At 43.5% G+C, this 23,818-nt stretch overlaps 1 protein-coding gene and 1 long non-coding RNA gene across 3 annotated transcripts in view; one reads left to right on the top strand and one right to left on the bottom strand.

Annotated features, from left to right (window-relative positions):
- Positions 1–194: 194 nt before the first annotated feature.
- On the bottom strand, positions 195–12,764 carry Mtres1 (mitochondrial transcription rescue factor 1). 2 transcript variants are annotated; one of them, XM_004855433.4, is made up of 4 exons: positions 12,246–12,764; positions 7,584–8,062; positions 5,066–5,138; positions 195–478 (listed from the first exon to the last, which is right to left on the bottom strand). In XM_004855433.4, exons 2-4 carry the CDS (start codon positions 8,048–8,050, stop codon positions 299–301), a joined length of 720 nt encoding a protein of 239 aa, XP_004855490.1. In that variant the 5' UTR covers positions 8,051–8,062; positions 12,246–12,764; the 3' UTR covers positions 195–298. The 2 variants fall into 2 exon arrangements, with proteins under 2 accessions (XP_004855490.1, XP_004855491.1); XM_004855434.3 differs by having other exon boundaries at positions 12,666–12,731.
- LOC110344091 (uncharacterized) overlaps positions 12,727–23,818 on the top strand; it is a 30,569-nt gene continuing 19,477 nt past the window's right edge. The window contains exon 1 of the long non-coding RNA XR_002386388.2: positions 12,727–13,054. This is a non-coding gene — a long non-coding RNA (uncharacterized LOC110344091). The remainder of the gene's footprint in view (positions 13,055–23,818) is intronic.

The following is a 23,818-nucleotide window of genomic DNA, read 5'->3' as shown; positions in this document are numbered from 1 at the left end:
TGAGCAGAGAAACCCCTGTGGGTGGACACACACACACACACACACACCCACACCCACACCCACACCCACCCACACCCACACCCCCACACCCCACACTCACCCAGGCCAGCAGAGGGCTCTCCCTCATGTGGGGAGGGGAAGCTGGCAGCCAGGGCCTCCACACATGGTCTCAATTCCACAAAATGCTCGGTGGATTCCACAAATGCTAAGAGAATTTTATTTTTGATAAAAATGTTTTTTTGTGTTGGCCCCTCCTCCCACCACTAAAGGGCATCTTCAGAGGTAAAAAGTAATGCATTTATTTAGATGTACTCTTCTTAGGCAACTTTAACTTCTTCCACCTTCGTAGCACCACTCGGTAATTGTCACTTTGTGTCTTCTCTTCAAAAACCTTTTTCAGAAGAATCCGCATTACTGCCTCAGTTTCTGCCTCTCTGTACTCTCCAATGACAAGGTCCAGTGTATCTCCTACTTTTACCTGGAAATAAGAAAACAGGGGACCAGGGATTTAGCTTAGTGGTTCTGCTGCTTGTCTTGCAAGTGCAAGGTCCCAAGTTTTCAATCCCCGGTACCAAAGAAACAAAAACAAAAAAACCAAACAAAAAAGAGAAAACAGCCTCCGTTACACTTGGGGAAAGAGACCTGGGCCCACGAAGACTTTGCTGTTGGGAGTTCTGGCCTGATGACCAGGAAGGGCGGGCAGGTGAGGAGGAGGCCAGTGTCCACTCTATCCTCCCGCAGCCCTGTCAGCTGCTGTTGGGGTCTCTGGGGGACTCAAACACCCCCTTGGGGTGGCTGAACGTAGAATCTGATCTGGGAACACCAAGTGTGCACAGAAATTGCTACACCCACAGGGAGACATTTCTAGTGCCACAGGTCCACCAACTTCCAACCAGTGTCCATCAGGTGATGGTGGTCTGCTGGGAGTCGGGCACTGTGGAACAGTGGCCAGAGGCAGAGGGATGGAAGGAAAGACACTGCTTTTCCGGTGCAGACTGGCCTCAGGGGTGCTGCACAATCATGCAGGGACAAGCCAACGGCCATGAGGGTGGAGTGCACGGAGGGAGAGTTGGACGCTAATGCAGTGAGTTAGAAGGGCTAGGGTGAAACCATTTTTACCAGGAGACACTCTGGGTCGAGCATGTCAAGGCTCCAAGGCCTGAGCCCCAGTGCCTGAGGACTCAGCTCTGTGCTGAGGGTGTGGACAGCAGGTGACAGATACCTGGTCCAAGTGGCTCAGGATCTCAGGGAATTTTCCCAGACTCAAGAGGCTAAATAGCTGGGCATAGTGGTGCACACCTATAATCCCAGCACTGTGGGAAGCTGAGGCAGGAGGATCCCAAGACTGAACTAAGCTTGGGCAATTTAGTGATTTAGCAAGACCCTATCTCAGAAAAAAGGAGCTAAAGAGACATGCTGCTCCTTTTACTAAACACAAGCAAGGGGTGATGGGGGACCTTCCATCTACTTCCAATGCCGGGGAACTGACTCTTAGTGGGCAACAGGGCTATTTTAAAAGCCCACTGGAGGGCTTCAGTTTAAGCATGGTGTCACCAGGCAGTGGTACATGTTTGGTTTTTTTTGGTACTAGGGATCGAATTCAGAGCCTTGTGCTTAGCAAGGCAGGCAGTGAAATCACTGAGGTAAATCCCCGGCCCCCATGGTACATGTTTGTAATCCTAGCATTCAGAAAACTGAGGCAGGAGGGTTGCAAGTTCGAAGCCTACCTGGGCTACACGGCTAGTTTGAGGCCAGCCTAATGCTGGGTGTGGTGGTGTATGCCCCTGTAATCCTAGTACTTGGGAGGCTGAGGCAAGGGTTCTGAGGCCAGCCGGAACTACACAGTGAGACACTGTCTCAGAAACAACTAAGAGCCATGGTGCCAAATGCCTTTACCCTATTTTCCAATTATGTTCTCCGAGGCAGACAGCTTCAAGTGGAGTCCCTCACCAGAAAAAGCCTGTGTCTGCTTTCCCCAAACCTCAGGCACCACCATGGGCGTGCACACCTGCTGACCCTCACTACACTGGTCAGTTCAGAGTAGCTGAGTGCAGTAACTTTAAATCAGTAACTTCCTTTTTGCTGGGCTCAGAAACAAAAGATTCACTCCACAGCTAGGTACCCAGACTGCTTCTCAGCCAGATGTGGTGGGACATGCCTAAAATCCCAGGACTCAGGAGGCTGAGGCAGAAGGATTGGTGTATCTTTACACCCAGCTACTGTGAACTGACCAGTGTAGTGGTGGCTAACAGGTGTGCACTTCCAGTGCAAGGCCAGCCTGAAATATACAATGAGACCATCTCAAAAAAAAACAAGGTCTGGAACTAACCTTTTTTGGATAATTTTATCTCACTAAAATTCATTTTACTAGGAAATAGATGTGATACAAAATCTAGAGACACAAAAGAGTATATAAAAAAAGACAGTATCTTTTGTGCATCCTTTCAGAGCTACTGTACAGCTAATGGGCAGCTGAAACAGAATCCCTTAGGGGCTTCCTTGTAAGGCAGAGGCTAGGGAAAGGGTGTTTCTCCTTTGCCCAGCTGATCTCGGGGACAGATGACTTTAGGAGGCCACCAACCCCCACACTTGGGTTTTCCATACTACCTGGTTAGAGCTCACAGAAATGCTCTGCTCAGCTGCAGGCAGGCAGGGTTGGAGCCCAGCATCAGACTTGTGCCTGGGACTGTGCCTGACCCTTCGGGGCCAGCAGCCAAGCACAGCTCCATAGAGCAGGCCAAGGAGAGCAGGCGCTCTTTATCCCCCTCGAGGTTGTCCTTCAGCAGACACAAAGCAAAACTGGCTGGGATTAGTGGCTGTGCCAAATATCTACATTTTAAATCTCCCCTTAGCTGCAGTTTCTATGACTACCAGGCCTCCTGGTAACAAGGCAGCTGAGTGTTAATGCCGGCCTCTGCTGACCCTCAGGAGAAATCGGGAAGGTAGCTGAGACAACAGAATACCCAAGGCAGAGAGAGGAAGCAGCAATTAGGCTGCAGTTAACAGTATCTCAAAGCAGGAGGAGAAAAACAGGCTTGTGGGGTTTGTAAATGAGGCCCCAGAGGATGCAAGATGTTCAGGGAGTCTGTCATTTCTTACTCCTAGAACAGCTCTTGCCTTTGCTGCAGTGTGAACCTGCTGGTCAGGGCAGTCACAGGGACCATGGGCCTGTCACGTGGCTGAGGCAGGTGGGGGAGAGCTTCCTCCCATCCACATAGCTGCAAGGACTCGTATGATCCTGGGGATTAAGGCCTAAAGGAAGCCACATGGTCACCCTGATACATGGTCGACATCAACGCATTTCCTAAGGCAGTGGTGGTGAACCTGTGGCACACGTGCCACAGTAGGCTGTTTCTGTCATTAAAAGCTCTAAGAGGTTTGCCATCACTGACCTAGGGCAAAAGAGATAGCTCAAATCCCCTAACCCCAGTGCAGCCAGTGGTGGAACACTTGCCTGGCACACATGAGGCCCTGGGCTGGGTCCCAGCATCACTCAAACAGTAAAGCAACTCACCACACTGCAAGAAAGTAACTTCAAGTATTCCCTCAACAGTGACGAAGAGAATGTCCGCCTTTATGATTATTTACTTTGTATGGTACTGGGATTGAATCTCGGGCCTTCGCACTATATCCCCAGCCTTGTGTCGAGATAGGGTTTGGCTAAGTCTCTGAGATAACCAGGCAGGCCTCAAACTTGTGATCCTCCTGCCAAACCTCAGAGAGTGCTGGGATCAGAGATGTGTGCCACCATGCCTGGCCTTTTTGTCTTTTCCCCCCAGTATCTCATAGTCTTATGTTTCTAAACTTTATAAGGGTCTCTACCTTATACCTTTTTATTATGTTAATTCTTATTATCAATATTGTTTTCTCCAGGGCTGGGGATTTAGCTCAGTGGTTTCACTGCCTGCTGCGCAAGCTCAAGGACTCGAGTTGGATCCCTGGTAACAAAAAGAAAAAATTGTTTTCTTCAATAAGCAAGTGATACATACTCATGGTAAAAATTCAGAAAAAAAGGATTGAGGAAAATTCACACAACCTACAATGCCCTACTCAAAGACAAATACTAGGGCCAGGGATTTAGCTTAGTGGTTTCATTGCCTGCTACGCAAGCGCAAGGACCCGAGTTCAATCCCCGGTACCAAAAAAAAAAAGTAAAGACAAATACTAGTAGTAGAAATTTTTTTTTTTTGGTACTGGGGATTGAACTCGGGTCCTTGCACTTGCGCAGCAGGCGGCAAAACCACTGAGCTAAATCCCCGGCCCAGGAGTAGAAATATTTTAATTCTAGATGTATGTTTATATGTGACTTATTTATATTTGGGCATTGTGGTACACATGCTTGTAATTACAACTACTTGGAAGGCTGAGGCAAGTGGACCTCGAGTTTCAGGCCAGCCTGGGCAACATACATATATGTATAGGTCTGCATTTTTACACACGCACACATAGGGCACAGAGTATGGACTAGTGGTAGAGGATTCACAGGCGCTAGGTTCAATCTCCAGGACCACTACAGAACAAAACAAATTTTAACAATTTCCTTCTACATGACTTAGAACATATAGAGAACAGTGCTGAGATGGACCCATCAGAAAGCACAGACGTCCTTCTGTAAGCCGCCCTGTGCACAGCAGCACAGCCGAGCAAGTGCTCAGTGGTGCCGCCGGCCGGAAGAGGCTGCCGGCCGGAAGAGAACTGCCAGCTGCTCAGATAACACTGGGCCAGGACCACTTCTACATGATCAAACACTTCTCTGTAACCTAATTATTGTGATTCCATGGAGGCTAACATTAATATCCTGCAGGTTTAATTAACGGATTTTGCGAGTCTTGATGGAGGCTTATCCTGCAATCTTCATCACAAGGTCGCTAGAGCAGGAGAAAGTGGCATGTGACTGGAGCTTGGTGATTCCCACCAGCAGCCCAGGACTGCCAAGGGCCTCAAAGGAGGCAACAAGCCACTGTCCACCCTGTGTAACGGGTCCACAGGGATTACTGGGGTCGAACTGAGTACTGACAGAACAACAGACAAAGCCATCTAGCTGTCAACAAGGTCAATGTCTTACCGTTCTGCTTTTCTTCCATAATTTTTCCCCATTCAGTCTGAGATCACCTTTGTAGAATGCATCTTCCACTTGGCTTAAAAAAAAAAAAAAAGCAGTGTTTCAAAATATAAAATATATTCAAAACAATTATGCAGGTTTAAGGAAAATGCCTGCAGTTAATATTTATGCTGACAGTGACTCCCAACAAAATCTCCATTCTGAGTGCTGGGAAAGCAAAAAGAATTTTGCCCTCATGTCCTTCTGAATAGATGCTGAGCTGCGAACATCTGGCAGCACCATGGGCAGTGGAGGCTTTGGTGTACAGACCACACTCCATTTTCCCAGGGCCCAGTGCATCCACTGCATGGCCACAGCTCAGGGACTCACGTGGCCAGAGTGAGTGGGCACTGCCTCGCCTTGATACTGCTCTGCACTGAGAGGAAAACCAGGCAGCTCACACAGGAAGGCCATCACGAAACCCTATCCCAGTCAGCACTTAAGCTGGGAACGTTCCAATCCGACAGCTGCTTGTCTTTCTACTTAACCGCTGGACAAGCAGATGAGAGGAGGAAACACAAAAATCAGTGCCCTTTCAATTTGATGATCCAACTCCAGGTGACTGACATGGGTTCAGCTTAATAACAGCTGCGGCCACCACTCTAGGAAGGGAGAGGCCCCCTTACAGAACACTGATAATCCTAATCTGGAGGCCAAGAGGGGGACCTATGGGCTCAGAGTCTTTTTAGTGAGTCTCTTAAACTCTATGGATTAAAAAATTGCACTAGGCCATTAAATTAGGCCACAAAGGTACAATTCACTGAAGGAAATATTTCTGAATTTATTTACACCACAATCCTTACCTTGTATGTAGTATGTACACAATGACTGCTGAAGGAATAAATGAACAATGAGCACCTTCATTATAGTCTAGCAGAGAGGATGAGCATATTAAAGAAATCTGAGCTGGGCATGGTGGCACACATCTATAATCCCAGCACTCTGGGAGGCTAAGGCAGGAGGATCACAAGTGGGCAAAACAGTTACTTATCAAGAACCTGTCTCAAAATTAAAGCATATCTTCTTTTTTTTTTTTTGCTACCAAGGAATTAAACTCAGGACCTTGCGCTTGCCAGGCAGGGGCCACGAGCTACATCTCTGGCCCTTCAAAATTAAAAAAAGGTTAGAGAGCTGGGGATATAGCTCAGGGCCAAGGCCCTGGCTTCAATCTTCAATGCCTAATACCAAAAAAAAAAAGTTACACTTAGTATTTCTTTGTGCTATATATGAATATTTTTGGTATGGGGAATCGAACTCAGGACCTCGCACTCGCCAGGCAGGTGCTGCACCACTGAGCTAAATCCCCAGCCCCTTTGTGCTATATATGAACATGCACACAGCATTTTTTTTTTAGGTTTATTCTGGCTCACAGTACAAAGTGTGATTGAAAAACAGTAATGTTTAAATTTTAAAATTTGTAAATCTCACCTTGTAAAGACATGAAAGGGGGCTTCCAGTACTGCTTCAGAAAGTGGCAAGAATGATGGAATGAGCGTGTTCAAATCAAGGGGGAATAGTTTGAGGGGGACTAATAGTTTGAGCCATGTTGCCTTTCCTATAAGAAACTTAAAATTTAAGCCTTTATCTTGTATTTTGATCACCCCTTGAATTTTCTTTATAAAAGCTAACATAGGCCAGTGTGGTAGCACATGCTTGTAATCCCAGAACGTGGGAGGCTGGAGCAGGAAGACTGTCATGAGTTTGAGGCCAGCCTGGGCTACTTAGTGAGTTCAAGGTCAACACGCACTACAAAGTGAGATCCTGTCTCCAGAAACCAAAAAAGAAAAAAAAAAAACCTAAAAGCTAACATCTATTGAGTACCTATTATGTTCAAGGCACTGTTATCAGATCCTTTAGATGAATACTCATTTAATCCTAGCAACTACCTTCTAACTTCCAAGTAGATATTATTATCCCCATTTTAAAGATGAGGGCTGGGCGTGATGGTGCACACACCTGTAATCCCAGCACTAGGGAGGCTGAGGCAGGAAGATCACTGTCTCAAAAAACAAAAGGAAAAAGACGGAAACAGAATTTAAGTAACATGTCCCCGCTCACAAAGAACAAGGGTTGAAACTCTAGTAGTCTGGATCTACAGCCTGCATTAATGAGCACCTCCTGTTCCTCCTGTTGATTCTGAGAGGCACTTCCTCACATCGTAGCACCTGTGAAAATCCAGGTGCCTGTTAAGCTTGCTATATACATCTAATATTCTTTTTCTCCTCATGAAGCTGCTAATCAGTGCCACTCAACTGTGTCTTAGACTCAAGGAAACATGGCTCAGGGGATTTGCAGGCAGTCACTTGAGTTCTTTGGGAATCAATTTTCTCATCTATAAAATGAAATAACTGAAATAGGTTTCCTGTGAGGTCCTTTCATATGAGTGGTTACCCTTCTCCGTAATACAGCCTAAGTGATTTGTAATGTGGCACAAAAATAAAACACATGACAAGTGAGTCTGTGATAAAAACATCATACTTACTTCCTCCCAATATCTAGGCCTGACTTCAGGATAACATCAAACCGAAAAGACTGAACCACCTTCTCCAGGTCCTTGTAGTCTTTGACCACAGTGGGGTCATCTTCAAGCTCCTCTTCCTGCTCACTTCTCTCTCTGTAGTCACTCTCTTCATCAGAGTCCTCTTCACCTACTTTTTGCTGAGTTTTTTTAGAGGACTTTTTAGAGCTTGTATTACTTTTGAATCTTGTAAAAAATGGAAAAATATATTCTGAAGATACTAAAAGCCCTGGGAATCTTAGAGAGAAAATATTATGGAAAAGTGTTTTATAATCTGATGCGTTTAACTTGGTACTTGAAAAATATAAATATCGATTACAGGAAGCACAGAGTTTGTGTGAAGATGTCCCTTGAAGCACACCCCAGAGTCCAATCCAGGCTTCTGGCTTTTTAAAAATACCAGTGAACAATCTAACACTGGTCATAGCCATGGTGCATCCAACCTGAAATAGACAAATATTCAATTAGATCTCACAAATGTAGCATCACGGCACGCTGACAACATAAAAGCACACACAGGACAGGTCTGTCCAGTATCGTACTGATGCTCCCCTACACAAGGGTGGATCAGTGTGTGCACACCAAGGCCCTGTTCTAGATCACAGAGTGTTCTAGGTGCAACGATGTGCTTAGCTCCTAGGACTGTCATGAGGGTCCAAGGAGACTCTAGTATGTATGAAAACACTGTTCTACTCCCCCCCACCCCGCCAATTAGCTCTGGGTGCTGACTGATTAAAATATTAACACTGATTCTCAAATGATTTAAGACATCTGGAGAAAGACTATTGACACACACTACATCCTTATAATATTGACACTGCCAAGGAAGAGCAGATTGTGACTTCACGAATCTCCATAAATCTCCAACCCCAGCAAATCAGAGCTGGGAATGAACAAACCTGAAGGATCTACCTTTGGCCTCCTTTTCACTCCCTTCCCATTGTTTTACACACAACAGCTAGCAGAGGAGGGGCCCTGGAGACCCACAAACCACGTAATCATTTCTGGAGGCACCAAAGTGCTGATGTGCCAAAGAGCAATCGATTCCTCCAGTTACTTAAAACACAGGTGGAACCATCTTCCCCTGATGGTGGTAGGCCTCCCAACCACATCAAGATGGCTTTAGTGGTCAGGGACAACTCGAGAAGAGTTTCCTCATCCTCTGTGTCTGCAGGTGACCATCCTTTGTGTCAAGGTTTTACTTTGGGTCTGATTTATTTAATGATTCTTATAATTTTTCTTTCCTACTTTTCATTAATCACAAAGCTGAGAACAGCAATTATTGGTATGGCTCACACAGAAACACAGGGCTACCTACTTCTACTTTACAGTTGACATTTTGGGCCTTACTTTTCTGGAATGAATGAATAACACAAATTCAACTCTATTTCACTATTCTTGGGATCCCAACTCTACTCTTAAATGAGAAAGCAGGCCCAATTTAAGGGCTGTTTTTCAATGACTATAATTTTATTGTTTTTGAGTCAGGGTCTCGCTCTACAATTCAGGCTGGCCTTGAACTATGTAGCCCAGGGTGTCCTCAATCTTGCAGCAATCCTCTGCCTCAGCCTCCCAAGTGCTGGGATTACAAGTGTATGCTACCACACCTGGCCTAGAACTATAATTTTTAAAATATTGTAAAATCCAGAGTACTCTAAAACGACTAGAAACTTCTTGAAGCACTTTCAAGAGAAATGTTAGCCCCCCCCCCCCAAAATCATACTTACACATTTTCTTTCTTAAAATTTTTTTTTCATACAGAGCTCGAACTCAGGACCTTGTGCTTTCGAGGCAGGTGGTGGCACCACTGAGCTAAATCCCTGGCTTCCTTTTAAATTTTTTGAGAAAGGTTCTTACTATGTAGCTTAGGCCATCCTTGACTTGCAGTGTAGCTCAGGATGGCCTAGAACTTGTGGCAGTCCTCCTGCTTCAGTCTCCTAAAAACTAGGACTACAACTATGTGCCACCACCCACATAGCTACACTCACACATACTCTAATTTAATATACAATAGCCTTGCAAAGAACTTTAAATTTTACTAAATCAGGGATAAAGGAAGAAAACAGCATATTTCAAGAGTCCATAGATGTATTTCATGGATCACTACAATAAATTTTTCTTCAACAAAAGCTAACCTTTGCCTATTACAATACCAAAGAGAATGGAGAGTTTGAGGGGTAGGAAAATGGAAGGAACTGTGACCCCAACTTAGAAGAAACCCCAAGAGGAGGCACCCGGTGGCAGGAGAGTACTCATGGCTCTGAGAGGAAGTCATCTGCATCCATAGCTGGGTACCTGTGCTACGCCTAAGCCCTAGCTCTGCACCACACTGCTGCTCCTTCTGGAGAACACCTGCATATGGGGTTCCCTACACATCTCAGACAGTTGTTCCCCTACAATAGGGAACCTTTACCAACAGAAAATAACTCTGAAATCACACTCACACAAAAATGTACAAAGCCAAGTACCACCTTTGTGTTTATTAGCTACTCCCTCTCTGGGATCTGCTTCACTTTCCAGCAGCCAAACACTGGCAAATGTTGCAAGTTTAGACTACATATGAGACAGATATAAAACCGAAGAAACATGTAAACCCAGTTTTTGGTGGAGAGGATGAACATTTGTAGGTAAGCAGTGGGCACTCAAGGCTTCAAGGGAGGATCTTGGGAACCTAGAACTGGTCAGGAAAGCCCTGAGTTGGAGGGGAGCACCAGAAAGAGGATACAACCCAGCTCCTCTTCAGCTAGAGCAGCGCTGGTTTCTTTTTTTTTTTTTTTTTTTTGTACCAGGAATTAAACTCAGGACCTTGCACTTTCGAGGCAGGCAGCGGCACCAGTGAGTTAAATCCCTGGCCCTGGTTTCTTTATATTTTAAGAAAGGGATTTTGCTGAAAATAAAAGCTTCCATCCTGTGGCATGGTCTCCCCTCCTCCTCCCCAACCCTGGTACCCGACACGCTTTTTCAGACTCTGGTCATACCATCCTGCATGTCTTTCATCACTTGCTAATTAGTTCTTGTGGTCTATTCTCTCATACTCTGAGACAGCAATGGCGAACTTTTCAGAGCTTTCAAAAACAGACCACTGTGGCACGCACTGCCATAGTATTGCCACTACTGCTCCATGAGTTGTGACAGGGCAATGACTGGCCTATTCTGTACTCCCATATAAAACCCAGCCAAGAACTGCAGATTACCTTTCTAGAAACAGACATCTGCCCATGACTATATCCAGCCCACACTCATTCATCCGCCAGCACCCCGACCAGCCTAGGTAGGCCTAGGTATACAACAGTCCTTGTCCTCAGGGAACTGCTGTTTTTCTAAATGGAATGTAGGGAGGTAAACCGGCTGTCATAGAAGGCTGGACCTTGCATTGGTGGACGCCAGGACAGGGATGCCTAAGAGCAGCTTAACAGCAAAAATAGCCTGAAACCAAGCAACTTCACTAACAGAACACTATCAGCATGTTACCTCTCTCACTCAAAAATGAGCAAACAGACAAAATCTCTTTAACTATGCCACCTCCTAGCTACTATCTGTATTCTTGCTCCTTTTGTTTTGGACCCTCCTGCTTCAGCCTTTCAAGAATTATAGGCATGTGCCACTATGCCCAGCCTTCTTGCTCTTCTTTACAATAAAACTCAAAAAGGTTATCTATATTCTCCCTAAATCCCTCCTTTCACTTTCTATATCCAGAAAGTTATTAGTTGGCCCTTATTTGACTTCTGATTATTCGCCCCTTCTAGGACACTTGGCTCTTGTCTGATCTCACCAGTGGCTGCTTCCCAAGACTCCTTTGCTAGTCAGGTGTGAGCATGATCGTAATCTCAACTACCAAGGGAAATGAAGCAGGAGGATCACACAAGGTCAAGGCCAGGGTAGGCAATTTAGTGAGACCCTCTCTCTAATTTTTTTGATTTTTTTGACACTGGGTTTTGTTATGTAGTTCAGGCTGGCCTGGGACTCTCAATGATCCTGCTTCAGCCTCCCAAGTGCCAGGATTATGGGCATCTGCCATTATGCCTGGGAGCACTTGTCACATGTTATCTTAATTTACTAGGTCTCTTTGCCTGTGTCCCTCACTAGATTATAAACTACAAGTACATTCTTCACCTCTATTTTTTTCCCTCTGTTGAATTCCAAAGTGGCCCAAGCAGTGTCTGACACATAGTAGGTGCTTAATTATAAACTCCTGGAATGAAAGTAGACCAGTCTGGGTATGTTGGCACATGCCCCTAACCCCCTACTCTGGAGGCCAAGGAAGGGGGATCCTGAGTTCCAGGCCAATTTAGGCTTACATAACAAGTTGAAGGTCAGGAGACTGTTTCATCAAATCAAAGCAGACGAGGACTGGTTCATTAGAACGAACCCAGAAAAGAACACACACTAGACTCGTGGGCTAGGCAAGAGCTAGGTCTCCAAGCGTTTTGTAAATCAAAGTTTGGACTTAAAACAGACAGCACTGGAGACTTAGAAAAATTCTAAGTAGGAATGTGATCCGCTAGGCGTTCCTATTAAAATATCTCTTTAGCGGAGTGTGGTTAGAAGGAGAGAGATGACTATGGCCAGATACTGTGAGAGATTTCGGGGGAGGCCTCCCAGGAGGTATAAAGCGTGCGATCTAACCTAAGACTGTAAGCAGAGCAACGCTCGGACGCAGAGGCAATGCTGTGCCTGCGCGACGCCGGCGATCACCCCGCGTTCCGTCGGCGCCATGGAAGATGAGGAAGCCGGCGTCAGTGCTGAGCTCTCCTGCAGACCTTGAGACAAGGGCGATCCCTCTCGAGCCTTCCCCATCCCGCAGATTGCGCTCCTTCCTCGGTCCCCAAGGTCAAAAGAAACTGGACACCTTCGTCCCCGGGCTCCCGGTGTGCGCCAGAGCCAGCAGTGGCGGGCGGGCGGGCGAGGGAGGAAAGGTTTGCCTCCAGGTTCCCGCGGTCCGGGCCCGCCGAAACTCGAGCAACCCGGCCGCGGCGTGGGCGGGGCGCACGGGCTCGCCGCGCGGTTAAGCGGTAGAGGGGCGCGGGCCAGTAGGGGCGCACTTACCTGTGCGTCTGGCAGCCAGGGCCTCCCCAAGGCCGCCCCGACCGCTAGACCTCTGGGATCCGCCTGTGCCCGCCCGCCCCTTCCGCCCCTTCCGCCCCTTCCGCCCCTTCCGCCCCTTCCGCCCCTTCCGCCCCTTCCGCCCCTTCCGCCCCTTCCGCTGCGGGCGCCCGCCCCGCCAGAAAGGCCCGCACGTGGTGCACTGGCTCGCTGGCGCCGGCGCAGCGACCCCTAGTGGGCGCTGATCCTCGGAGGACCGCCCCAGGCCGAGCTGAGCCAGGCCGCTTGCCCGGCGTGGTTCTGTGTGGTTCAAGAGAGATTGGTTACAAGGCAGTGGTCCTTTCTCTGAAGTCGCCAATACATTTTAACAACAACGGTATCATCAGAAAAATGTAAGTGCACTCCAGGATTTAGAAGTTCAAAACACCCTTTAAAATTTAAGGGTGTTTAAAAACACCCGATTTAGAGGTTCTACTGAGTCTCTCCTGTTCGTCCAGTTCACTTCACGCAGTCGGTAATTGGATAGCCTGGGGGGAGGGGGTGCTGAAAATAGGGCTCAGCAGTGGACCTGGGAAACAGCACTTTTGAGAGGTAATAAGATGAACCATACGCTACAGGAAGAATTTACATAGAACAGCCTATTCCAGTGTTGTTTTTGTGGTTTTTTTGGTACCGGGGATCGAACTCGGGACCTTGCGCTCGTCCAGTAAGTTTTATACATGCACACACGGATGCTCATGGCTACACATGCTCTCTTAAATTAGAAATAGCAACGTTTTTCTTGTCCTCCCTTTGCTGTTGTGCACCCCACCCCTGCCGTGGACACTGCGTTTCTACCTCTTCGCACCGTGGCTACGTGGTAGTATGGGTGCAATTAGAAACGGCAGTTACAAATTGTTTCAAGGCCTAAAAGGATGCTGCTTCCTATCTGTCGACTGAAGAATATACGGTTGACATTTGGAAGGAGATACAGTTGCATTTACTAGTTTAAGTTATTTGTAAAAGATTACAGATGCATCGTTAATTAGCCTGTAATGGAGTTAATCAGTATTATTATAAACCGACAAAATTGCTGTGTAATTATGTGTGATTATGGAAGAAGTTGAAAGATTAGAGATATTGAATTACATACAGTCAACTTGGTCAATGGCTTTTAAAAAAGAAACATTTCATTGATGAATCAAGTTAACTTTAAAATTTTTTTAATGCAAACTATTTTTTTTAAACTGTAGTTAAAAAAAAAAAAACTATAGTGAGCCGTAATTCCAGCTACTTGGGAGGTTGAGGCAGAAGGATCACAAGTTCCAGCACCCCCCAAAAAAAATTGAAAACAAAAACAAACAACAACAACAAAAGCAAGTTCCAGGACAGTCAGATCAATTTAGTGGGATTCTATCTCAAAATTAAAAAAAAAAAAAAAAAGAAGGCTGAAAATATAGCTATATAGTAGAGTACCTACCCCTGGGTTCTATCCCCAGTCCTAAAAAACAAAACAAACAAACAAACATCCATAATGCAGTGATTCAAGGCCAGCCTGAACTATATATCTCAAAAGCCAAAACCAAAACAAACAAATAAACCATAATGAGGTTAACAAATAGTATGTGACTTTTTGTTTGGAGTTTGACTGATTGTTTAGAAACAGGATCCAACTTATGTAGTCGAGACTGTGAACTCTGGTATAGCCCAGGCTGGCCCAGAAATTGCAATTCTGCCTCAACTTCCTGTGTGCTAAAATTATAGGTGTGAAGCACCACCCCTGGATACTTATGAATTTTAATTTTTCACAGACGCTCCGCAAACTCACTGGCATCCTACTGCCTCAGCCTGCTGATTGCTGAGATTACAGATGTGAGCCACTACACCTGACTTCACTTTATTTTTGAAATTTGTTCTATTTTTATATATGAATTTGGGCTCCTTTTGCAATTCATATAGATGATTCTCAGTTTGTTTCTTTCTGAAGAACAATTAGGCTAGTTCCAGCCCTGCAACAATCAGTAGATTCTGACAGAGGTGTTCACTGTGTGAGTGTCTTTATGGTGTTTCGTTTTGGGTTTCTACTGTGTTTATTTTCAGTATTATTAAAAATGGCCTGGTTATATCAATTTACATCTATACAAGCTCATGGAATTCATATTTTTTTCCTCTTCTCCTTATAATGTTCGTGTCATTGATTTTCATTTGTTTTGAATTTTGAGACAAGGTCTCTGTTGTGCAGCCTGGATTCAAAATCCTGGGTTTAAGAGATCCTCCCACCTCAGCCTCCCTCCTAGCTGTGACTACAGGTGTACCCCACTGCTCATGGCTCATCAGATTTTTAAGTAATCTCAATCTCCTGAATGGAAAATGGTATCGTTTCAGTCTGTGCACTGCCCCTGACTCCTACTGAGATTGAGTGTGTTTCCCTGTTTGTTGGCTGCTCCTCCTCCCCTAATCAGGACCCTGTACATGCTAGGCCCTTCACCACCTAACTACCCAGCCCTTAGTCTCTTCTATGGTTTGCTCCTTTAGAGCTTTTGCCCTGTTTTCTTTCTTTTTGTTTTTGGGCAGGCTGACCCGAGAGGACTCCAGCTGGGCTCCATTGATACCGAGGATGAGTAGGCACGGAAATATTTCCAGCCTGCATCATGGAGGATTGCAAAGGACTTGTACTAAGCCTCTTAGTTATTCTGAGTTATCAATCATTGATCAGGGCAGTGAAGAGAATCCCTCAGCAGGCTTTACGTAAATGTACCCTTCTATTCCCTAACTCGGTAGAGGTGACCCGGAAGAATACATTTCTAACCCATTCTGCAAGACCGAGACCAAGAGGAGGCCAAGGAGAAGGAAAGGCAAGATCGGGAAAAGGCAGCTGCCCCAGTGGACGCCTTCTGGAGGGTCAGTTAAACCCTAGGGCTCTAAAGGCGATTCTTCCACTTGCTGCCACTGCGAGGGAAAGCCAAGACACTTGCATAGGGACTGTGATGGGCATCACAGCCACGGAAGGGCAAGGAGCCGCCTCCCCTGCTCCTCTGCAGACGGAACCATGGAAAGCTGACTGTCCCCCAGGGCTGAAGGTCTCTGGGATTTGGTCCAACAAGAAGACTGAGGGGGCCATGGCACCCTTCACAAGCCCCCATAAATCAGACGGCTGTCACTGCTCGGGCCCTGGGTGACTCTAACTGTAGCAGGGAAGAAAAATCAATCTCCTCCTTGATTCGGGGGCTGCCATTTCTTTTCTCCTCTCTGATCTTGGCCTGCCCTCCTCCATCAGTTGGGCCCTCAGAGTGTGACTGAAGGCCTCTGACCATTGCCATTCTGAGCTGAGCAGAGATTACACTACTGCCCGCCCCTGGGGTTGTATACCTGCTAGAAATGTATAATCATGGGTTGATAAGGCCCAGTAACCATGGCTGCGATCTATAACTCCATCATTAATCAATCCTGTGCTTCACAAGTGCCCCAGGCCCACTGACATAGCTACAATCCACAACTCCCACCATTCCTCAGCCCTGTGCTTGACAAGTAATCGCACCTCCTTGTGCGTTCTCAAACCTTGTCCCTAAGTGGTAAGTGCAACTCCTTTTCAGTGAACCCCACCCCCACCATGATCCTATAAAAAACCTATAGCCGTATGAGAGTAGCCACTCTGGTCTCTAGTGCTGGAGTGGTCCTTCTCAGGTTTATTCTGGAATTGACCTGTCCTGTGAGCTCATATCTCTGTTTGTTTTCCTTTTTCCTAAAAGTAACTGGAAAAACTATGGTTAGATATTTTTTACAGCCCCTTTGCTGTAGTAGATGACTTTTTATTCTCTCACACCTTTCTGATTATGCCAGAAAGCCCACCTCCCTTGCTAGGATGAGATCCCTTATGCTGCCCAAACACCAACATTTATGTGCATTTAAAATCAGCACTCCAAGCAGCCCTTCCCCTAATGCAGACAGAGCTTAGTCCAGAAGCCTGAGCTGGTTAGAGAAGAACAGGGTGGGCAGTGGAGTTGTCCTCTTTTCTGTGTTCATCTTCCCTTTCCTGGTAGTGGTGCTTAGGAATATAGACTCTGAAGTCTGACTGCTTCAGTTACTAGTTGGTGAGCTTAGCGGTAGGAATTGACACCAGCCAGTTTGTTCCTTCAATCTGTGGTCCCAGTTAAGAACCAGAGGCTGTGCACATTGCCATAGTCTATATCCCCAGCTGTGTGGGAGCTGAGGCAGGAGGATCACAAATTCAAGCCAGTCTGGGCAGTTTAGCAAGACCCTGACCCGAAATAAAAAAGGGCTGGGTGTGCGAATCGGTAGCATTTGCCTAGTATGTGCAAGATCCTGGCTTCAATCCTCAGTAACACAAGAAAAAAAATTGAGAACTAGAATATTGTGGTGACACATGCCTGTCATCTCAGCAGTCAGGAGGTTAAGCATCATGAGCCCAAGGCTGCAGGGGAAGACCCCATCTCAGAAACAAACCAAAAGAAATTCCATGATGTGAATATTCCATAATTATATGTTCAGTTATACATGTGCCAGAATTTCTCTGTAGGTATCAATTTAGGAATAGAATTACTGGAATTTTGTGTATGCATGTATCTAGTTTTTAAAGATAATGCCAAAACTATTATATCAATTATTATCTGACCAAGAAATATGTAAGACTCTGCATTGTACCTCACCTTGCCAACAATTGCCTTTTATACTGTTATGCTCTTAACTCTTACAAATCTTGGGGATGTGGAATGGTATCTAGTTCAAGAATTACCTGTGACCATGACTTTATTTGGAAGTATGGTCTTTGCAGATAGAGTTAAAATGAGATGAGTTGAGCTGAGATCATAATGGATTAGGGTGAGCCCTAAATCCATGAATTGGTATAATTGTTTTGTTTTGAGATAGATCTCCATAGGTTGCCCAGATTGACTTTCAACTTTTTAAAATTAAATTTATTGGTACATTTTAGGTACATAATCATCACATTCATCATAAGGAATTTGTACCTGTACTGGATACATCTTGATTCTTATTTTTCCCCTTTCCCCTCCCCTCCCTTAAATCCCTCTTCCCCTCCTTATTTACAAAAGCTTTGTTTCCATTTTTCCTTTTCTCATTTTCCCTTTCTTCCTTTCCCTTGTCCCCTCCCTAGTTCCTCTACCCATTTGAACATTTTCTTCCTATTTCACGATATCTATTATACATTTTCAACTTTTGATCCTCCTGCCTCAGTCTCCCAAGTAGCTGGGATTACAAGCATGTGATGTCTTTGTAAGAAAAAGGAGAGGGAGATTTAGAGAAAATTACTTCGACAATAGAAGCAGACTAGTAAGACAGCTATAATCTAAGGAACACTAAACATTATTGGGTTTAGACAGAAAAGAACAGAGGAAAACAAAACACGACAGCAGGTTGGTTATTTCAAAGTTAATTTCCTTGACAAGGGAGAGTCAGGGAGATAGAATAGTGGAAAGATAAATGATTGATTAGCATTAGATTACTTCAGGTTATCTTTATCCTGTGGGGATTAGGGAGAGGAAACTTCATTATCACAGCACTAGAAACTGGCCAGTTTGGAAAATTTGGCTGTTATCTGTCTAATCCTGTTTCCTCTGAAGTTTAAACAGTTTAGTTTCAGACTGATGACATGAAGCGTAGTGTAAGTGACTCCATTTTGATTTTTAGCCTGGTGTGTTGAAGCCCAGGATAGGACTTTGGTCCAAAATAATGGCTTTTTGCCAGGTATGGTGGCACATGCCTGTGATTTCAGCACTCAGGAGACTGAGGCAGGAGAATGGCAGCGAATTCAAGGCCAGCTGGGGCTACATAGTGAATTCAAGGCCTGATTGAACTATGTAGTGAGACCCTGCCTTAAAAAAAAGTCTTCTTGTAATTTTTATCATATTTTGCTCTTGTTAATCTGCCTTTGTGATAGGCACCTTGGCCACAAACCCTTGAATGGATGAAGATACTACTTTTTAACCCCTTATAGTAGTCAAAGATAAGTCTTTTTACTCTTTTTTTTGAGACAGGGTCTCACTATGTACTTCAGGCTGGCCTTAAACTCACAGCAATCCTCCTGCCTCAGCCTCCCAAGAGTGGTAAGATTACAGGCATGCGCCAAAAGATAAGTAAGTCTTTTTAAATATTGTATTTGGGTTTTTTTTGAGACAGGGTCTCCAGGCTGGCCTTGAACTTACTATGTAGCCCAGGCTGTCCCTGAACTCCCAGTAATCCTCCTGCCTCAGCCCCCTGAGTGCTGGGATTACAGGTGTGCACCATGGCAATGACTTTAGCAGTCAGTATTTTTTTTGAGACAGGGTCTCCAGGCTGGCCTTGAACTCACTATGTAGCCCATGCTGTCCTCAAACTCCCAGCAATCCTCCTGCCTCAGCCTCCCAAGTACTCGGATTACAGGCATGTGCTACCACACCTGGATTTATTTGTTTTTAAAAATCTTTTCGTGTTTTTTCTTTTGTTTTGTTTTTGAGACAGGGTCTATGTAGTTCAGTCTGGCCTTAAACTCACTATGTAACCCAGGCTAATTTTGAATTGGCAGCGATCCTTTTGCCTCAGCCTCCCAAGTCCTGGGCTTTTTAAATGTTTTTGCTTTTAAATCTGTCAATCTCATCATCAACAAGTTAACGTTTTTGATTTTTATTTAGGATGTCCTTACTGATTCTGAAGTTATGAAGGTGCTCTCTAATAACTTCTTCCAATAGTTTTAGTTTTATTTTCATATGTAAGTCTTTATTCCATTTGGAACTTTTCTTCCCCGCGTTGAGAATGGAACTCAAGGCCTCCTGCTTGCTAATCCTGTGTCCTGTTCCCGAGACACCCCCTGCCATGGGTCTGTTCTTTTGTGTATATACATTTTCACACAATCAGTGATCTTGGCCTATTGTGTTGAATAGGTGACCTGTTCTGCCAGTGATGAATGACTTCTCTGACCTATATCAGGTTGTCATGTATGTATGTGTGTTACTGAGCTCTTTGTTATATTCTTTTTTTAACGTAATTTTTACTAGTCCATGTTTGCAGTATGTAATGGTTACATTCATCGTGTGGAGTGGTATGTGCACGTAACTCATCTTCATTCTTCTTGCTTCCCCTTCTTCTATCTCTTGGCTCTGTTCAACCCACTGGTCTGTATACCAGTATCACAGTCTTACACCAGATTTGTGATAAGTTTTGCTATCTAGTAGGTCAATACTTCATTTTACTCCATTCCTATTATATTTTATTTCTTCTGTTTTAGTCAGTTGTGGAAGAATCAATACCCTTTTTTTGTGTGTGTTGGGAATTGAACTCAGGACCTTGCACTTGCCACTCAGGCGCTGCACCCCTGAGCTACGTCCCTGGCCAGAAGAATCAGTATCTTTATAACCTTAAAATGTATCTTTTTTTTTTGAGATGGGTTTTGCTATGTAGTTCAGGCTGGCCTTGAAGTCACTGTGCACCCTAGGCTAGCCTCAAACTTGTGGTGATCCCCCTGCCTCAACGTGAGTGGCAGGATTATAGGCATACACCACCATATCCGGTGCAAAAGCTTTTTAATATGATGTGATCCCAGTTGTTGATTCTTTGTAATATTTCCTGTGTGATCATGGTTTTGTTCATAAATTCTTTGCCTACACCTATGTCCTCAAAAGTTTTACCTATTCTCTTTTCCAGTAGATTTAGTGTTTCTGTTTTAATATTTAGATCTTTGATCCATTTCAATTTTAGTTTAATACATGATGAGAGATATGAGTCTACTTTTAATCTTCGGCATATAGAAAGTAAATTTCCTCAGCACCATTATAATAAAGGGGCTATCTTTCTTCCAGTGAAGGTGTTTGGTTCCTTTGTCAAAGATGAGGTAGCTGAGTGTGCTTGGAGTTGTTTCTGCATCTTGTATTCTATTCCACTGATCCTCAGGTCTGATTTTTTGCCAGTATCATGCTGTTTTTATCACAGTAGCTTTGTAGTATAACTTCACATTGGGGATTGTGATGCCTCCTGCATTGCCTTTGTTGCCCAGAATTGCTTTTGCTGTTCTAGGTCTCTTCTGGTTCCAAATGAATTTTAGGATTGTTTTGTCTAATTCTGTGAGATATACTGTTGGTATTTTGGTCAGGATTGTATTAAATCTGTGTAAGAGTTTTGGAAGCATAGTTATTTTCACTATATTTGTTCTGCTTGTCCAAGAACAAAGGATATTTTTCCATTTTCTGATACCCTCTTTAATCTCCTTTTTCAAAGTACTATGGTTTTTTTTTTTCTTAAAAAAAGCTGCTTTATTGACTCCAGTGGCAAATTTATAAAAAGTTAATGTGTCTTACTCTATTCGGATATACATTGATATAATTATATGTGTACAGTTCTTATAAAAGTCATGTTCTACACCAAAGACAAGTATTCAAGGGATTCTCTAAGTTTCAGAATTAAAACCACAATGCCTTGACTGAATAACATGATTACAAACAGTTATCAGAAAACTGCAAATGTGCTTGCTTCATAATAGCTCCCTTCTATCTCTCTTACCTTTTTCCAAAATCTTGTTTCATTAACAATCTATACTCTTTAAAATGCATTTATAATTTTATAGGTAAGTAATTTGATTTAAACAATTACTTGGATCTTTAAAAAATTTTAAACTGTATTAAAAAAACAATAGAAATGCATTTAATACTAATAATTGATTAAAATACTAAGAAAGCAAACAAAAAATCCTCTTAAATATATAAATACTTATATATAGAAAATATCCATCAATAGTCAAAGTATATTTAATAGTTGTACTAGAAAAGTGAACTGGGCACTCGATGCCAGGGAAGATTTAAAAATGAGACTTTTCAGGCCAGGGATTTAGCTCAGTGGTTTCACCGCCTGCTGTGCAAGCGTAAGGACCCAAGTTCGATCCCCGGCACCAAAAAAAAAAAAAAAAAGTGACTTTTCAAGCAAATGCTGCCTGTGGGCCAGCCTTGTATTTTGAAAATTTAAATCTAATTTATATATATATATATATATATATATATATATATATATATATAAAGAATTTTTTAAAAAATCACACCACAAGTAAAAAACTGGCAACTTGTTTACAAAGTTCAATATACCAGTACAGTGTATTCATCTTAAAGAATGTGGCTTCTCAAGTTTTAAAACTTCCTTGGTTTCCATTTACATACATGGTTTTTCTTTTTTTTTTTTGGTACCAGGGATTGAACTTGGGACCTTGCACTTAACGAGGCAGGCACCAGAACCACTGAGCTAAATCCCCAGCCAATGGTTTAATATTCGGTTGTGTGGCATAACACAAGAAACCTATGTAACGAAGCCTAAGCCCTGAACACCTTCTATTAATTAATTCCAACATTAGCAAGTATGAAACCTGGAAAGTAAATTGTCAAGATCTGATCAATGAGATACAGATTATCTGAATAAAATTTATGACGTGGTGTGAGCAGTCAGTAATTCCAACATACATTACTGCTTTGTAATAAATTTTGTATGGTTTGCATGTCCTTCAATAACTGAAGATTTTTCCTGCTTTTTTCTCCAGGTCTCAGTTTGGCAAAATCCTTCTTACTGATGGTCCCCGTGAGTCCAGAAAAATGGCTACTGCTGTTTCCTAAAGTACTGTAGTTTTTAATGTAAAGGTCTTTCACTGCCTGTCATTAGATTGCTTCATAAGTATTTCATTTTTCTTGATGCTACTGTGAAAGGTGTGGCTTCCCTAATTTCTCCCTCAGTGAGTTTGTTATCCGTGTACAGGAATGCTATTGATTTTTGAGTGTTGGCTTTATATCCTGCTATGCTGTTGAATTTGGTTATTAATTCGAGGAGTCTTTTGGTGGAATTTTTGGAGTTTTCTATGTAGAGTATCATGTCATCAGCAAATAATGATAATTTAACTTCTTCCTTTACTATCTTTATTCCTTTTATTTCTTTCTCTTGTCTAATTGCTCTGGCTATTTTTCCAGAACTGTATTGAACAGGACTGGTGAGAGTGGATATCCTTGTCTTGTTCCTGATTTTAGAGTGAAAGCTTTCAGTTTTTGACCATTTAGTATGATGTTGGCTATTGGTTTATCATAGATGGTTTTATCAGATTGAGAGAAAGACCTATTCTTTTTTTTTTTTTTTTGGTACTGGGGATCGAACTCGGGTCCTTGCGCTTGCAAGGCAGGCAGCAGAACCACTGAGCTAAATCCCCAGCCCAAGACCTTGTATTCTAATTGTCTGTAGGGTTTTTATCATGAATGGGTGTTAGATTTTGTCAAATGCTTTTTCTGTGTCTATAGAGATGATCCTGTGGTTTTTGTCCTTGGCTCTGTTAATATGGTGTATTACATTTATTGATTTGCATATGTTGAACTGTCACTGCACCCCTGGGATGAATCCTACTTGATCATGGTGTATAATCTTCTTGCTGATTTGCTGCATTCTTCTTGCCAGTATCTCACTGAGGATTTTTGTGTCTATGTTCATTAGGGAGATTGGCCTTTACTCCTTTTTTTGAGAATGTTGCTTCCTTTTCAATTTCATTAAGAGTCTGAGGAGTAGTGGCATTAGATCTTCTCTAAATGTCTTGTGGATTTCAGCAGTGAATCCATCAAGACCAGGGCTTCTTTTGTTGGTAGTTTTAAAAATTATATTTTCAATTTCATTGACTGATATTGAGTTACTTGGAATTTTTATATCTTCTTGGTTCAGCTTTGGGAATTCATATGTATCAAGGATTCTATTTCTTCTGATGATTTTGAATTTTATCAAGTAATTTCTGTGTGTATGCAGAAAATGACATAGTTTTATCCTTTAAAATGTTAGTGTAATGAACTATGTATATCTCTCTCCTTTTTTTTTTACTGGTACCCGGGATCAAACTTGGGAGCTTTCGCTTGTGAGGCAGGCTGTGGCACCACTAAGCTAAATCCCTGGCCCCTCTCTCCTTTTTGAGATGAAGTCTCATTGTTATCTAGGTGACCTCAAATTAGCTATGTGATTCTCCTGCCTGTCTCCCAGAGTGCTGAGATTACAAATCTGAAGCACCAGACCTGGCTTTTTTTTTCTTTTTCTTGTTCTGTTTTGCCAGAGTTTTGTGAGCTATAATAATAGTGTTTTTTAAATACTCAACTTTTGGCTTTTTTTTTTTGAAAACACTCCAGTGCCAATTTATTTTTAAAAAGGGTGTTGTGGGGCCGGGGATT

Source organism: Heterocephalus glaber, unplaced genomic scaffold (assembly GCF_053883595.1).
Source record: "Heterocephalus glaber isolate CG9 unplaced genomic scaffold, H.glaber_assembly_v1.0 deba00000942, whole genome shotgun sequence".
Classification (NCBI taxonomy): Eukaryota; Metazoa; Chordata; class Mammalia; order Rodentia; family Bathyergidae; genus Heterocephalus; species Heterocephalus glaber.
Note: the sequence above shows the minus strand (reverse complement) of the source record. Positions and strands in the feature narration are given on the sequence as shown.